Source organism: Magallana gigas, chromosome 7 (assembly GCF_963853765.1).
Source record: "Magallana gigas chromosome 7, xbMagGiga1.1, whole genome shotgun sequence".
In the NCBI taxonomy this organism is placed as follows: domain Eukaryota; kingdom Metazoa; phylum Mollusca; class Bivalvia; order Ostreida; family Ostreidae; genus Magallana; species Magallana gigas.
This window is the reverse complement of record NC_088859.1, coordinates 39,461,506-39,479,635: the sequence shown is the minus strand read 5'-3', so window position 1 is coordinate 39,479,635 and position 18,130 is coordinate 39,461,506. Positions and strand designations below refer to the sequence as shown.

At 33.7% G+C, this 18,130-nt stretch overlaps 2 protein-coding genes across 5 annotated transcripts in view; one reads left to right on the top strand and one right to left on the bottom strand.

The window, feature by feature from the left end:
- Positions 1-862: 862 nt before the first annotated feature.
- Positions 863-6,909, bottom strand: LOC105331281 (NADH dehydrogenase [ubiquinone] iron-sulfur protein 6, mitochondrial). Its single transcript, XM_011433399.4, has 4 exons — positions 6,744-6,909; positions 4,632-4,685; positions 1,284-1,403; positions 863-1,102 (listed from the first exon to the last, which is right to left on the bottom strand). The coding sequence occupies exons 1-4, from the start codon at positions 6,855-6,857 to the stop codon at positions 965-967; spliced, it is 426 nt and encodes a 141-aa protein (XP_011431701.2). The 5' UTR covers positions 6,858-6,909; the 3' UTR covers positions 863-964.
- Positions 6,910-8,212: 1,303 nt separating this feature from the next.
- LOC105348870 (uncharacterized) overlaps positions 8,213-18,130 on the top strand; it is a 35,637-nt gene continuing 25,719 nt past the window's right edge. The window contains exons 1-3 of one of the 4 annotated variants that reach the window (XM_066065351.1): positions 12,750-12,894; positions 13,049-13,123; positions 14,513-14,570. The gene's annotated coding sequence lies outside the window, so the exon portion shown is untranslated. Of the gene's footprint in view, positions 8,391-12,749; positions 12,895-13,048; positions 13,124-14,512; positions 14,571-18,130 lie in introns of those variants that run through there. The other 3 variants (XM_066065347.1, XM_066065353.1, XM_066065356.1) reach the window with 3 other exon arrangements.

Sequence of the window (18,130 nt, the reverse complement as noted above, 5' to 3'; positions counted from 1 at the left end):
TTCGGAGTACCCAGCATAAGTTAACCAGTGATCCAAAGCAAGCACATTTTCGTTTAGCACTTTCCGAATATTGTTAATGGAAGCATCTTCTCTTTTGGTTAGTGGACAGTCATAGCATTCGTTTATGGATGGCAGCCATGCCTGTCTACTTCACTGATGAGAATGCCCTGAACTTGACTGAATGGACATGTTTCGTATAAAATTATGACTAGATAAAATGAAACTGATAGAATGTTTTGTGTAATTAGACTACATGTTATTTATAAACTACTTAGTTGCTGTTCTATTTGCAACATATGTATGCAAGAATTAATGACTACTAGTATAAATGTCTACCACTTTCAGCATGCAAAAGAAGTCCAAGGAAGTTTCCATTATTATTATTCCTATTATTTATCTCGCAATCCAAAATACAACATGGGTAGTGCAAAAAAGACAATTAATTGCCTGAAATAATTTCAAACCATTTGGTTAAATGGAACACCATCATAATGGTAGCATGCTTCTGCCCTCCCCCCCCCCCCCCCCTTACATCCATACATGTATAAACTTGGCACAAGAGTATAACTGTTACACTGCGGTGCTGTGTGCAAAGTTTAAATGATTTACATGTTATAACAGTTGTTTCAGGAAAGAAGATAAAAATGTCAAAACCTTATGCTAAGCATAAAATAGTTGCTGAAATGATTGAGACAATCGGGAAAGAAGTTCACTATTTTTCGCTTATTTCTTGGGTAAACAGTAATACTACTCATATGTATATAGAATACTACTCATATATATTGAATACTACTTATATGTATAGAATACTACTCTTATGTATAAAATACTACTCATATGTATAGAATACTACTCAAATGTATAGCAGTCTTAATATTTTATTAACAACTCAAAATATGACAAAATGCACAGTTATAACAGTAGTTGTTGAGTGACATAGTTCCTTCTTTCACATGAATTACAATTAATCCCGTGGTTTGGGTTTCATTTCTTCAAGATACTGTTCATAGGTGATTGAAGGTCCATGTTCTGCTTCATTATAAAATCCTTTATAGATAAATTTTCTTCCAGAATATCCACAGGTTGAAATTTCGGGTTTTTCCTACAACAACAGAATGATTTATTTAGAAACACGTTTATTTAGAAAAAAATAAGTATTTACAATGAATTATACATTATAATCAAATGTCACTAATGCCACAGTGTATAACAGAATGACTTACCATGCTTATGCATACTAACATTCATTTATTACAAAAACTGTCTCTAAGTGTTTGGCTTACCAGGTTGATATAGACTTTTGGATGACCCAGGGCACCCCCACTGTTGCTCCAAACTGTTTTCTCTTCACACACAACAACTGGGTCCTCTGCTATAAGATTGATGGCCCAGTTCTTGTTGACCTGAAATATTAGTTTTGAATCAATTAGAATAATTATCTCTAAAGTGAGATGAAGTTACTAGTTTGTCTTTAATCTTCAAAAAGATTGAGCCAATAGTTTACATTTCTAGTCAGTCTAGTTCTTTAGCATTATTTGTTTAGTTTTTTCCTCAAGATTTTAACCGTTAGTGGGTTTCATTAAATTTGCTGACATCAATTTTCTGTGGATTTAGTAAAGTTCACACTTTTTGATAATACCAGTACAAAAATTGATTGCCAACTATCATATCCGACGATATTACATTTCAATGAACATTTAATTTCATAGATCAACTCAACAATGAAATCCAAACAAGAGGCCCAGGGGCCACATCGCTCACCTGAGCAACAATAGCTTTAACTCTGATCAAATTAGCATTACAGTATCAAAATATCTTGATAGCTAAGTACAGTAGATCTTGCTATAAAAATTTTAAAATCTGCCAATTTTATTCACATATTTTTTTGGGGTGAATACTTAGCCTATTTTGTTGTACATGTAAGAAGATTTCCCCTATTCTATATACCCCCCCCCCACCCATTTTGTGTCCCCACTTTTCTCTTCAGAATCATGGTTTCATCAAACTTTAATCTGCACAACTTGTGCTTTCACACAAGTTACTGCTTTTTGGACTGAAAACTTTCTCAAAATTTTTTACAGATTTTCTCTATATATTCCTATGTAAAAATTCATCCCGCCATTGCGGCCCCGCCCTACCCCTGGGGACTATGATCCAGTAAACTTGAATTTACACTACCTGAGAATGCCTCCACATAAGTTTAAGCGTTTCTGGCCTAATCTATACTACTATATTAAAATAATAGACTCAAATTTTTTAGCTTTAATACCGAGAAATCAAAAGAGTACTGTCTTTTGTTTTATACATTTTAAACATCATTGTATGGTGGTATGAATTTGCCACCACTTGTCAGATAATTATATTGACTTGTCAGATATTTATGTCAACTTGTCAGATCTCTTTGTTCACTTGTCAGAAAATTATCGTATTGAGTAGAAACTCAATAATTTGTTGTCAAGGCGTGTTATTGCCACTAACTGTTATTAACTTGTCATCATAATTATATGACAAGCCAATATAAAGATCTGATAAGTTAAGATAATTATCTGACAAGTAGACATAATGATCTGACAAGTTAACATTATTATTTGACAGAAAAAATAAAATGAAGAAAATTATCATTCATATTATATGTTGACTTGTCAGATAATGATGTTCACTTATCAGATATTATGTCGTCTTGTCAAATAATAATTTCGACTTGTCAAATAATAATTTCGAATTGTCATATAATTATGACGGCTTGTCAAATAATGATGTCGACTTGTCAGATGATTATGTCGACCTGTCAGATCCTTATGTCGATTTGTCAGAAAATATATGTCAACTGGATAGCACAAATTGGGCGTGGAAACGTTCTAGTGTCAACTTTTTCTAACACGTGAATAAGTGACAAGTCGACATAAAGATCTGACAAGTCAACATAATTATCTGACAAGTCGACATCAAGATCTGACAAGTCGACATGGATATCTGACAAGTGGTGGCAGAACTATGCCACCATATCATTGGTACTTGAATGTTACCAATTTGTTTTTATTTTTTCTCATTCAAGCTTCGCTAATTAATAATGAACAAAAATTCCTTTAAAAATTCCCAAAATCATCTGGATTTTTTGGATTTTACAATCTTATTCATGGTAAATCATGAGAGGCTCTTTAGTTTATGTTTCCACAATATCTCATTTGCATGGATAAACTTAGAAGCAATATTTCTAATACGTGTAATTTGGAAATTTGTCATATATTCTGTCCATCAAAGGAAATACGGGAGATAACTCAGTGCATTTCTTATGAAAAATCCCGAGAGTTCGAAATGTCAACATGATGTGTAAATTCAAACAGAGTAAAAAATGTTGGTGAAAAAGTTTTGAATTTCTTATTAATATGAATTAAATTTTTAAATAAAAGGTATTTACAGCCTCAAAATGGTTTGTTACTAATAATTGTTCTAATTGTTTGAATTTCTTATTAATATGAATTAATTTTTTAAATAAAAGGTATTTACAGCCTCAAAATGGTTTCTTACTAATAATTGTTCTAATGCAGCTTCATTAATTTTCTCCAAAATTGTTTTGGAGCAATTCTGCAATGTTTCACTACAATACGGGTCTATGGGAGGCATTTAACTGTGGTGAAGGCCAGTTCCTAGACACAATTAGATTATTGTAACTAAGCAGAGTGTAGTGAAATTAATAGCATTATTGTATGCTTAAAGCTTGATTATGTAAATGTCAACAATACGGTGTGTCGATGTTTCTCTTTCATAAATGTCTGATATCATATGCAATGCCAACCCGTGCATGCATGGGCCAAAACCTTGTAGTTTTTAAAAACAAGATTTTTTAAAGATATTCTCTATATTCTATGTAAAAATTCATCCCCCACAGTGGACTCACCCTACCCCCGGGGACTTTGATTTAATCAAATTCGAATCTATACTATCTGAGGATGCTTCCACTCAAATTTGAGCTTTCCTGGCCTTATAGTTTTTGAGAAGAAGATTTTTTAAAGATTTTCTCTATATATTCCTATGTAAAAATCCATTCCCCCATTGTAGCCCCATCATACCCCAGGGACTATGATTTGAACAAACTTGAATCTACACTACATGAGGATGCTTCATCTCAAATTTGAGCTTGTCTGACCTATTAGTTTATGAGAAGAAGATTTTTAAAGATTTTTTCATTATATTCCTATGTAAAACTTGATCCCCCCATTGTGGCCCCACCCTACCCCTGGGGACCATGAATTAAACAAACTTTAATCTAAACTACCTGAGGATGCTTCCATACAAGTTACAGCTTTTCTGGCTTAATAGTTTTTGAGAAGATTTTTGAAAAATACCAACAAATTTTCAATAATTCTAAATTATCTCCCCTTTAAAGAGGTCGTGACCCTTCATTTGAACAAACCTGAATCCCCTTCAACCAGTGATGCTTTGTGCCAAGTTTGGTTAAAATCTGCCTAGTGGTTCTGGAGATGAAGATGAAAATGTGAAAAGTTTACAACAAGGACAACGCTGCCAACGCCAACAACGACAGACAACGGACAAATTTTGATTAGAAAAGCTTACTTGAGCTTTCAGCTCAGGTGAGCTAAAAATTGGTATCCAATGAATCCATTACTTACCAGCTTCTTTTTGTCTAAAAATCTGATTCGCCTATAATCATCTTTGTCCCAAACCTGTCAAACATCAAAATATAATTTCTTCAATGTTTGTTTTGATTAACAAGTTAAAAAGTATTTGATCAGATCTTTGGGATTCACAAGATTTGGTCATGTGACCAACCAGTGAACTTTTTACCTTGCTTTTTATTATCTATATTTACATTTGAGAAAGTCAAATCATTCAGAATTGTGTTAAAATATCTTGTTTTATGTTTACAATAATGCAGCCATCAAATGATAAGCATGTGTAATTATTGTAATTATTGTAATCATTGATGTCATTCAAAAGCTCATACAAAATTGAACATTTTTACTATTACATATTAGGTTCATAAAAGGGAACATATTTGCAAATGTTTTCCTACTTTTTTTAATCTGGGTCCAGGGTCCGTGGAATTGGGAAAATTGACACGTAAACTGTTCATATTAGGAAAATTACAAAAACGTACTAGTTTTGAGGACCAACCTATGGCAGAATTTTATACTTTATTACTTTTCCCCCACAGAAATTAGTGAGAAGTTTGGAAGACTTAATTTATTTTATAAGGTAAAATGATATATACAGATTTTAAACCTAATTTTTAAATAATAAGTGTTACTGATATAAAATAGAAGCAAACACACTTACAGGATGAGGAAATTCTGGCGAAGTTACGGAAAGCGAATGTGTCAATGAGATCACCCCTAGTTGGTCCATTATTTATGCTCAGTAATAAACAAATACGAAAAAAAAGCTGTTTAAGTTGCATTTTACATACCAGCAGAACATGTTCTGATATTTAAAATATTGACACTTGATTGGGAAAAATGGATCTGGATTTGGGAAAATATCGGTAATTTTTGGATCGGGAATGGGTCCGGTAAACGGACCCAAAACTAAGCAAGGAAAACCCCTGTCTCACAAGAATTTAATGTCTGATTCAATTGTGCATCAATCTGATTATTAGAACTTTGGAGTAGAATTTATTTTATATCAAGCAATGTCGACAAGTTTAAGTATGTATTTTTTCAAAATTGAGCAGATAATGCTGCTACATATTGAAATGATGAATAAAATCATTAAAAAGGCAGGAAAACTCCAGATTTTTCAAAGCAAGTCAGAAGGTGTTGCTTAGAGAGAATGTTCTATCGTTAAAATGACAGATGTCCTATGGACCCAGTTTAACGATAGAATTCGTCCCATATACTCGCTTCGTAGCAAATAAAAAAATTGTATCGATTTGTATCTTGCCTAAATTTTCACATGATTGGTCTCAAATACCTACAATGTTGCTCTTTCATAATCTCATATTACCACATTAACTGTTTTTGCAACGAAATCGCTGCCACTTTTAACATCATGTTTGAAAATACACTGTTTATGGTCGCCATGTTAACGATAAAATCCGAGACATTCCAAGTGCGATTTCTGACAAAATGACAGGCAAATTCAAACGCATTACTTTAACAAAATGCCTTGGTACGGCTCATTAAATGGATATTTTGTGGACTAAACTACATATGAATGTTCAAAAAGGTTTGTAATGTATAAAAATGTGTTTTTCCTCTGCAGATTATTTTTAACAGTTACAGACTTAAAATCGTCGCGAAAGCTGATACGCTTCGAGGCTGTTAAATTGCAAGTATATGGGACGAATTCTTACAGTGACCTGAGCGTAGCCTGGTTACGGTAAGATTATTCTTTCTAGGTGTTGCTAAGCACATAGACAGATATTTATTAGGCTATATAAGATCATTTCGTAATCCCTCACAATTATCGATTGACAAAACTTAATAAAATACAATCTACATTATGCTAAAACTGGTGCATCATTTATTGGGAATCGTCCTAATCAATAAAGAAATCTCTACTATCACAGGAGTCGGCAATCTTATCAATAAATAATAACTAGAGTCAAAATAAGTAAAAACCCAGCCATGAGTTTCGCTCACGAATTGAGCGAAGTGAGCGAAGCTCATGGCTGGGTTTTTACTTATTATGACTCTAGTTATTATTTATTGATACGATTGCCGACTCCTGTGCTACAGTAATTCCGTAATATATCAAATAGTCATCTGATGATGCCGACAAACCTGTCCTGTGTGTGTTACTTCGTCCACTTCACGGCCTTCAACTGGTTTTGAGGCCAGAAACCGTACTGAAGTCTGCAAAATCCTTAATCTCGGCAGTGCCCTTGTCAAAGCCATTTTCTTATTTTCACTTCAGTCAACGACCTTCACCTGTTGTAAAGCGAATTTCGAGCCCGATCCAATAAGTTGGAATCTGAAAAATACACGAAATAGGCATGCATACAGTCATCCTTACGAGACATTTAAAAATTAATTAAAAATGGACATGTATAAGATAACAGTTCTTATTTTATTTTCAAATGATGATTGGATAAGCTTATCTAAGTTGAAAAGGTTCAAAAGGCGTATTTAAAAAATTTTCGCAATCATAAAAGAAGACGGACAAAACATGCTCAGAGAGAAATAAAAATCATTAAACCCGCAATCATCAAATTTTCAATTGATAGAATTGAAATTTTTAAACTCAAGTTATTTGGGCTTACTTTTAGAACAATACCCCGTCAATAAGCTGTAGAAGAAGAAGAAGAAGAAGAAGAAGAAGAATCGTCATTTATGAGTTGCATATATGTAAGTATACAAATATGAGAAAGCCTTTGACAGTGCCGTGCCGACAGGGAAAGAATATGGAAACTGCTGTATTATGCCATATTTATGGGGTACCAAGCAAATTCCTCAGTACTTGGCATGCAGAGTCATACATGGAGGCCTAACGTTAGGGAAACTGATGGAGCCATTTGAAGTGAAAACTGGAGTCCGTCAGGGATGTTCATTAACACCCTTTTGTTCCTGCTTGCAGTAGACTGAATAATGAAATCACTGACAGTCAACTGGAGAAATGGATTACAGTGGGCACCATGGTCACTGTTACATGTAGATGACGTAGACTTTGTGGATATCGTGGCACTCCTCTCGGTTACTCAGGCATAAAATTAATGTAGGAGAAAATTACCGACACAGGGACAGAAACATAAGCAAAGATAGGACTAAAGATCGACGGTCTTAAGAGCAAACACACCACCATGAGGCAAGGTTAAATGGAAAAGGAAAGGAAATTTGAGGAGGTAGAAAATTTTACCTATCTTTGTACCATAGTGGACCAGCAAGGAGGAACAGAGGCTGACAAAAAAAGCTAGAATTTAAAAAAGGCCATAGTAGCAATCCTGTAACTTGGAAACACATGGAAAGCCATGGGAATTACAATGAACACGCACCAAAGTTTCGACTGTTTAATAGGCAGCGCTCTCGTATGGTTCAGAAACATGGATGATAACTGTCTCTATAACAAATAGGATCCATTCATTTATGATATGGACTCATGTCCTCCAGATCAAATGACCTGAAAAGTGACAAAATCTGTAACACCGATTTGTGGCAGAGAACAATCAAAGACTTAAGTCCCTATTGAGTAATGAAGAGAAGGTGGGGGTGGGTGGGGTATACTCTACGCAAGCCAGATGAAAACACCACAAGGCAGGTCCTATCCTGGAAACCCGAAGAAAATGCAAGAGGGGCAAATTAAAGAAACACCTGGAGGTTGACATTGAAAGAAAGGACAACAACTGGAGAGAGGTGGAAGTGATTTTAAAGAATATGGAGGGGTCTGGAAGAATCTTGTCAACGGCAGGCACTAGAAAAGGTAGCAGACAATATGTAAGTATACAATTAAACACATATAATTAGTTTGATTCCTGCATTCAAAAAATTTGTCATTATTTTTATTAGAGACACATTGATACAACTATCGTTGGGGACCACAATGTTAACTAGTAAATTATTACCGACTGAAAGAGCACAGTTTTTTGGCAAAAAAGTATTGAATAGTTTAATATAAAGAAAATCACATTGATTACATTTTTGTTATTCTATTGATCAAGTTGGATTATATTTAAAACTACATGCTCTAGAACCAAAAAATTAGGCATTTTCAGGAGGTGACCTTCAAATTCTTTCAGACAGTGATACACTGATAAACATACCAACTAATGACCGAAGAGTGGGTATCATTAACATTCAAATCACTATGTGGGAGTTATCTTAAAATGCTCGTTACATAAAACCAAAATTTTTAAAATAACAAACTTATAAAATAAAACTGAAATTCTACCAATGAATAATATACTTGTGTAAATATATACATAATATCCCCCTTTTGTATAGAAAATAGTAATTGCAGAATAGGCCCATGGACGCTCTATATAATCATTTTCTAGAGAAAGTTAATCGAATGATTTATCTTTTGAGATTTTTTTTCAATATATAACCTCCCATTGTAAATGAATTATAGTTTGTTCGACCGCGTGGTAATACCGAAATATCTGTTTATTAAATTGTATTTGTTGTTACTTTAAACTCAAGATTCTTAATACATGACTACGTATGTGTCAAAACAGTTATTTGCATGTGTATTTTTGTTATATATTTTCTCTATTAGATCCTTAATTTTTGTTATCGTATATGGCTTAGCAGAGACTACCCAATATGCTAATCATAAAATGGCCAATTAGATTAGATATTTGCACAACAACTCGTTTTATGCTAAAGAAAAACTACAATTTTGTTTACATGTAAATTCTTTTATATAAAGAAAATGGCAAAATTTTGTTTGCTGACTTCTGAAGTAAACAAAAATGTGCTTCAAAACACGCAGACGAGCCTCCACACATAGAAAGGCCTCACTGTTTATCATTTTACATGAAAGTCTATTTCGTATTGAGGGTGCTGATTTTAAAGCAGGCATAGTTGGAACCATTTTAACAAGACCTTTCAGTAGAACGTAGCTATCGAATTCTTGTGTCAAAACAAGTTAAAAATGACGCGGTTTCAAGCGACATATACACCAATTGCGTAGTCTTAGCTCAAAAGCCAGACAAATCTTGTTGATTTCAGAGAGCCATGGCTGAGTGGCTGATAATGAAATAGACATGCCTACGTCACATTGTTGTTTGACAAAACTACCCAAAGTCCAAGCTCTTGTAAAATGGTTATTTTTATGTGCCAAATTACCCCCCCCCCCCCATCCAAAAAAAAAGAGACAATTAAACAAATAAAACAATACCTCGATCGACAATAGTTTCATTAAATTATGTTGTTATACTTTCATGTTAAATACTGAAATCTGATTGGTTAAGACGCAGTTAATAATATTTACTATTACCCTCAGCGTTAGCAACGCACTTGGCAACGGGTAACATTATATAAATAGTGCCTGTTTGGGAGGGTAACAGTTGAAATTGACACCCCGAGAAAACCATTGTCAACCGACGCGAAGCAGAGGTTGACAATGGTTTTCGAGGGGTGTCAATTTCAACTGTTATCCTCCCAAACAGGCACTATTTATTTTGTTATACTGAATGTCTTTTTTAAAATTTTTAAGAAAATTTTACTGCTTTTATATAGGAATAACGTGAATTCTACAGCGAACCGTACGCGCATAATTTTCGCGCATGTAACATTTTTTAATGTTACCCGTTGCCAAGTGCGTTGCTAACGCTGAGGGTAATAGTAAATATTATTAACTGCGTCTTAACCAATCAGATTTCAGTATTTAACATGAAAGTATAACAATAAAAAATGTTACATGCGCGAACATTATGCGCGTACGGTTCGCTGTAGAATTCACGTTATTCCTATATAAAAGCAGTAAAATTTTCTTAAAAATTTTAAAAAAGACATTCAGTATAACAAAATAAATAGTGCCTGTTTGGGAGGATAACAGTTGAAATTGACACCCCTCGAAAACCATTGTCAACCTCCGCTTCGCGTCGGTTGACAATGGTTTTCTCGGGGTGTCAATTTCAACTGTTACCCTCCCAAACAGGCACTATTTATATACTAACACTCGCCCAGTTTTCCCAGTATCTTCCTCGTTTTATACCGCCAATGAAATAAGCTATTTTGGTAAGATTTAGGGGGTTTTTAGGGGTTTTTTTTCAGTGTTGGAGTTATGATTTTTTGGAGAAAATGTTATCAGGGTCAGACACCATTACATATGTACGTGATTCATTTATCTCGGTATTACGCTAATGTATCTCACATTACCACCAGCATTCAAACTGTTAAATTCTTCAGATAAACTAGTTATTTTTTATACACCTTTTTTTTAATTGAGTTATGAAAGTTGAACATAAATATATTACTGTTTCTTTTATTTTCGGTTAAAAATTGAACCTAAAGCAAATTCACTGTTCACAAGTGATTTACAGCGAATGAAACATGCATGTGTATACAATGTATGCATATATACCGGACACAAAGGAGGACCGTAGGTAAATGTTGGGCAATGTGCTAATGCACCAATGCGCCCCACCGATGCCCCCACCCCACCCCAACCCCAACCCCGCTTTATAAAATGATCCCCCGTGCTTGCTAAGACAAAAAATATTGCTTAATTTAAGGCAGTACATGAAATATCGATATCCGTTACCGATGCGGTACAACTTACATGTAGGCATTTCTACGGAGATGAACAGAAACAGAAATGCAGGGCGAGTGGTGATGGTCTAATAGGTAAATTAAATGTATTTATTTTGTTTGACTGTATTCCCCAGACGGTTGCAATCTTCTATGTACATTCCGACATTAGAAAAGTAAGCCTTTATCGATTAACTTTTCTAATGTCGGAATCCTGACAATTTAATGTTTGCAGACGATGCCGTCAATTACACGTAGACTACAAATTATACATAGGATACTGTTGAATATACTTGACCCAGGGATCTAACCTTAGATCAATGTTATGTAGATAGCGTGCGGCAAACAGTTAATATTTCAAATACATCAGCAAGGAAGAAATGATATGTAAGCATTTCTTTGAAAAAGTATCAATTTCCCACACAAAACCTGATTGGAAAGTATCAGGTTATTTAATTTCTTTCATTGCTGGGCAAAAGAGTCTCAGTTTTATTTCCATCTGTACGGAAATAAATGTACTACGTATTCCAAAATAAAAATAAAAAAAACTACATGACTCTATGTAACCTATAAAGTTACGTCTTTGTAATGCCAAATGTTTGGGGTTTTTGTGTATCTATAAGATGTGGCATAGAGAATTACATTACATATATATACATCTGTCGTCATTAAAAAAAAAAACAATTGTAAAGCTTTGCAAAACGAAATTGTTTTATCATATTTTATAAAAATAGATCTAGAGCCAATATGACAATCATGGAATATTTCTTTCAGAAAATTACAAGTTTACAGAGTAAAAATGACAACACATATATACCGTTTATTTTAGAACTCTTACGATTCACATTTAGCGGAACTTATTTGGAAGCTCTATATGGTAAACTCGATCAAATTAATATGACATACACACACACACACACACACCTACTGAAAATATATACATGTACTAGTATTTTGGGGTGATATGTAAATTATGTTAGATTATCCTTCCATCAGCCCATGGAAATTGCAAATAATATAATGTAAAATCCCTTCTTTTATTCGTATTCATTCATTCACAGAATTTTGTTTGCATAGTCATTTTACATGTCTGTTCTGTACGTGTCAAATACGATACCTGGTATTTTAATTCTTAACACGCAATATTGAGGTTAAAAAACCCTAGCATTGTTTGCGGGTTTTCCAAGAAACCTTGACTATTTCGTGGAACTGTATATTTTTTTTCCTGTGTTGACCATGTAATATTGGCCATACAAATTACAACAAACGAAGTATTTTTTTAAAGAATTTATATAACTAAAGAGTTAAACGAATTGAATTAAAAATTATTATTACACACTATTTAAATCAATGACGACATGAATGAACTTGTTACCCGACGAGAACGCTGGTTCTCAGTAGCCATTGGCCTTGAATTGACAATGTTGTTTTTATTAATTTTGCAGTCACTGATTTCCAGTCAGTCACGACAGTACATATTACAGCGTTCATCACCGTGTCACTAAGTTTTTGGTTATGTATACCATCGCTACATGATTTTGGTGCGACACACTAATGTTGAGCATGGAATTAATACATTAATACAACAATGTAAAAGACAGGGTGTTGTTTGGGTTGTTTAAACACTAGCGTTACCTAAATTTCATAAAATTGTGCACATCGTAACAACTGCAATGATAAAACGTCATACACGTGTGCATCTGTTATCAACAATCTCCCAATTATGAACTTTACCTTCTGACATGTAAGTTGCATTGCATATACATGTACTTACATGTATTTATCACTGTGTTTTGTTTATTATTAGTGTTATTATATTTTTCTGTGAAACAATCTTGTTTATCTGAGTGTGGTAAATCATTATCAATAATTCCATAAAATTAAAAAAACATATACAGGTACCGTAAATCGAAAGAGGAAGTTAAATGTTTAATGCAAGGCAGAGAGTCCTCAACATATGTCCGCGAATCAAGGTAAGGCTTTAATTACGTTGCAATTAAGTTGATTACATGTAGTTGTCATTCTTCTATTTTTGATGACACACCTATGAGTTTTTAATCATTTCTCTTTTATTTTGTTTTTTTTACGCATAAAAATATTATATACATATATGTTATAGATTATGGCTATCAAATTAAATTCTTAGTACGTGTAGATAGGACAATACAATGGTTGTTACGGTAATAATCAATTTTTTTATCACTTAAAACTTATCCGAGGTCTTCATATAACTACTATTGGGCCATATCTGGGTCACTGCAGAAAAGTAAACGGAGAAATATAGATTTCAAATCGATAACGGTCGCATTTTCTTTGCTGTAAAAATGAACAATGTATTTTGAAAATAAATTATTCAACGATGAAAATAAAGCAAGCTTTTAAATCACGTTATGAATAGGATAATCGTTTACTAGATCTGAGTTTATTAATTAACGATATTAATTCCCACCCCAGGGTCCGTTAAGTCCGTCATAGAGTAGTTGTTTACATTGGACATGGTTTATGGTACCAACCGAAATGAACTAGCACTGTTATCTTGAGGATGCAGGCCCACCTGGGGTGATAGAAATGACTAATGATACCATAAAGTTTATATAGGATGGAAAAAAAATTAAAAGTTTAAAAACATAACAGTGACCCTCATCTACTAGATATCTTTCAAGCAAAAGATGCATAGTTGCCATCTTAACCTTTCTAATATCCCACCCCTTTTTCACAAATCGCTATATAGTACACATTTTTATTTTAAGATTTGTATTGGAAAGGTTTGTACCATTTCAACTGAATAATTGATTATTTACTCCTTCAGTTCACCCTCAAACTATTTCACACATGCGGAAACACCACCATGTGTTGATTGAAGACTTTTTATACTGTATATGCATTTTTCCATGATGGCTTTAAAAAGATAGTGTTAGCCCCAAATTGACAACACCCATCACACATTAATTTCATGACCCTTACTGGTACCATAATGACTGATTGTACTGATGGAAGAGTGCTACTACTACTAGTAGTACAATGCAGATGCAATTATTTAAACAGTGAATTCCAGTTGAATTCCTTTTACGTCAAACTCTTAAGACTTTTTATGTACATTTGATTGGTGTTATAACCAAGACTTTTTAAGTCAGTTAGAATAGTACTAACCAGTACTGTGTATAACTGTATTATTGGCTTGACTAACATCTGAAACCCCGTGTCATCCACTTCTGATCTACACAGAAGTATAACTAGTTTATCGAATGTAACTAGATAAAGAGAAAGCAGAAATCATTTTTAACGGATTAGGTAAACATTTCCCTTATCGGGTTGTTAAATCAATGAGCTTCATTAAATGTAACAGTAGCTGTTATGTGCAGATTGGTTGCTTGAACCCGTGCTGTGAAGTTTGTCGACGGCTTACTAAAAATGTTGAAGGTACGTGTACATGTACGTCTTTAACAAACACGTGATAAATCTTCCAGTAAACTTTTCCATTTTTTGTAATATTTGTTAAACGTCAAGAAGATGAGATTTATGAGATCACGTGATTTGAAAAGTGTAGACGCCGCAAAGCGGACGGAGTTTGTTGTCTGAGAATCACCGCACGGAACAAATCAAAATTTCAAATTGTTTGAAAGTTTTCGACTTTTTCGATAGGATTTTGGAGAGAAAAAATTAATTATATCAGCATCCTTAGATATAGCAAACTTTCGGCTTCACATTCATTAAAGTGTATTTTCAGATTACTTAAATGTACATCATGTTCAAAGAGGTTATGAGCATGTGAAATTCGATGTGAACTATGTTTTCAACATGCCCAAAAGACTTGTTTTACACTCTGCCAAGCTTAGGTAACCCATAATTGTGTTATTTGATATAAAATGACACATTTCAACCGTTCAAGGAATGATGAATAATTGAAGAAATTTCTGAAATATTTTCGGAGTTATTTACTATAAACGATTTTTTAAGATAAAAAACCAACAAAAACCCAGGAAATCTAGTTTAATGTGACTGAGATATTTTATGTAACATGGATTTCATTGCCTTTTCAAGTCAATCATACGTGTCGGATTTGAGTGCCTAACTTAGCATAAAGCAAAAGTATGATTGTGTAAAGCAGTTGGACCTACAAATGTACCAGACCGCAAGTGCTGAGTAATATCAATCAGGCACGTAGCATCGTTTTTGAAAGGGGGGGGGGGGCTGGCGTAGTATATGTAACTTCAATTTCAATCCTAATTTCCTTTTTTTCATATCAATTTTTTCCATTCTTCAAAAAAAGTGTGGGGGGGGGGGGGGAACTCCATGATAATTCAATTTTTTATATGTAGATTTTAAAAAATTAGTTGCTGCGAGAGAGGCAAGCCCCCCCCCCCCCTGATGCTACTTGCCTGTCAATAGCTAACCAACTATCGTGGTGATATATCAAACTGTAATATTGCATTTCTAAGCATGATAATATATTGGCTTTGTCTCGAAAACTTTTACCACCGCAAGGAACCGGAAGATATCAAACTTTTATTCCAATGGTCCTTTCCTAGGCTTAAATACACTTAAACAAAAAACTATAGCTACCACTGATCATTAATAAAATGTTAAACAGACTTATTAAAATATTTTGATAAACACAAAGCCGTTTTTTTTTTATCTCTTCTTTACCTTTTAATAATGATCATTGAAATCAATAAATTGTGTGTCTGTGTTATATCTCATTTTGTTCCTTGTTGTTACCGTTTTAATTATTTTCCTCTGAGACATCAATTTTGTTTTTAATCTTTTCAATTTTTGTACGCTATATAAGCGTTGTAGACATATGTGCCCTCCCCCTTTTTTAGTGTGTGATATCCAATATTATTGAAAGGTTTGACCACATATGCAAGCCAACTATATCAAATACATGTTGATATTTTAACAGTTTAAATTTTTTTCTTTTATTCATTCATTACAAAATGACGTGGCTACACGTAGATCTAATAACGATTAGACTTTTCTTTTTTAATAATTTTTGTCACCTACCTAACGTATAACAATGATTGGATCAATATGACAATAAATATAGCATGGAAATTGCATGTGTATTTACTGAGCAAAAAAAATCATCAAAACAAAACTAATCAGCCACCGTTAATAGCGAGCATAGTATCAGTATTAACGGTGACTCCCTACTGAGTACTTCCTACACGTTACATTCAGTACAGATGCTTGATCCACCTCTAAATGTAACGCGGGAATATTAAACGCGAGATCACTGTGACGTCATACTTAACGTTTTGCGCTCGACAGTTTTCGTAAATTGTCGGACAAATTCGGGGAAAGAAATGACGTCATAGGTACAGTTTTTTACGTAAGCATATGTGTTGTTTACTTTAATGTTTTTTATAAGGATTAAGGAATGAATGTAATATTTTTTAGTTTTATACGATATAAAATGGTTTGGGGCAGAAGCGGTTTATAAAGCGTAAACTGCCCCAAACCATTTTATATCGTATAAAACTAAAAAATATTACATTCATTGCTTATAATTTAATTATTTTTGCTATTAATTGTAGATAAAAACGGTCATTTGACCATCAAATTGATATCAAATTGTACAAAATTCAAACGTTACGTCAGGCGGATTAATACATTTTTGACGTTAGTCTTACTATGACGTAGGCAACATTCTTTATACAATATAAAATAATTTTTTTAGCCAATCAGAAAACGCGTTGCAACCAGAATTAAATTATTGTTAAATGAAAATGATGTATGCGATTTACAGGTAAGAATTTTCCTTAGAAACGCTTCCTGTTCAGCCATGTTGCTATGCACCGCAAAGGATCACTGGGATAGTAGAACGTTTTCACGTGGCCTCATAAAATTTTCTTTGAACAATGTGCAGATTTCAACTCGAATTTCCTCCGTTCGTACACGTTGTCTATGGAGCTCGCTACGCGAGCGGCGCTTCGCGACGCCTCGCTGCGCTCGCTATTATTACAATCGGGTTCGTTATCGGGTTCGTCTGTTGAGACGGTAAGAAATGATATTCTGCATAACAGTGCAATGTTTTTACAAATTTCTACAAACCGGTAGGGGACGTGTATTGCTTATGCAATACTCTCAGAATGCTTGTTTCATATTGATTATTTCGGATAGACTGGTAACAAGAGCATTCCAAACAAAATAATGGAAAATATTGCTTTTACCATCAATTGACAAAGTTATGTCAGAATGGAACAAAGATTATACAAAGCACTCGGTCTAGACATTAACAGTATTCGATTGCAAAATTAAAATCGCTATCTTTTCAATCTGTGTCAAACGGATTTCCATTGAATACCAATACAAACAGCCCTCGTTACCGCAATTTCTCATGAAGTTTCGATAGCTATACCGTTTATTCGACAACAAACAAAATAGTTTAATATGTTTTACGGTGCGACCGTTGGGGCGAGCGCAGCAGGTGATCAAAAATGATTTATGATAAATCAATAAAAATAAAAGTAGTGACGTAAAGTACACGTAAATGAAGAATGCAAAATAAAATAAATATACCAATTTTCCAGTAAATTTTTATTTTTCATAATTCATAAGATTTTTTATTTATTTATATACCAATATGATTAAAATCAGATCTTAATAACGCTCCGAAATTCTGATAGTCGCTGAACAAAGTGTAGCGACATCACAATTTGTCGGAGCGGATCAAAAATCTGATTTTGATCAGATTGTTTACATACTGGTCGCACGCCAGTATAGAATTTTCTCAGATAAAATGTTGAATAATAAAGATTTTAACATAATGTTTTAACATAATATTTCCTCTTTTCTTGCAGCAGACATTTTTCTTAAACAAATAAAAATTGACTTATCACAGAATCCCCCCTCCCCCGTTTAAAAAGAAATCAAATTTACGTATAAAAAAATTTAGTGATCACATAAGGAAAATGGATCCCCCGGTAGCATGTAATACCGTAAATAGTAGTGAAAATAAAGACACTTTTGAGCAGCTA

What these genes read in the sequence shown, in the direction of transcription:
- LOC105331281 (XM_011433399.4), bottom strand. Translation starts at nt 6,857, where the DNA reads ATGGCTTTGACAAGGGCACTGCCGAGATTAAGGATTTTGCAGACTTCA. An exon ending in AAGTAACACACACAGGACAG is followed by an intron (nt 4,686 to 6,743) that starts GTTTGTCGGCAT and finishes GATGTTTGACAG; the next exon opens with GTTTGGGACAAAGATGATTA. An exon ending in CAAAAGTCTATATCAACCTG is followed by an intron (nt 1,103 to 1,283) that starts GTAAGCCAAACA and finishes CTGTTGTTGTAG; the next exon opens with GAAAAACCCGAAATTTCAAC.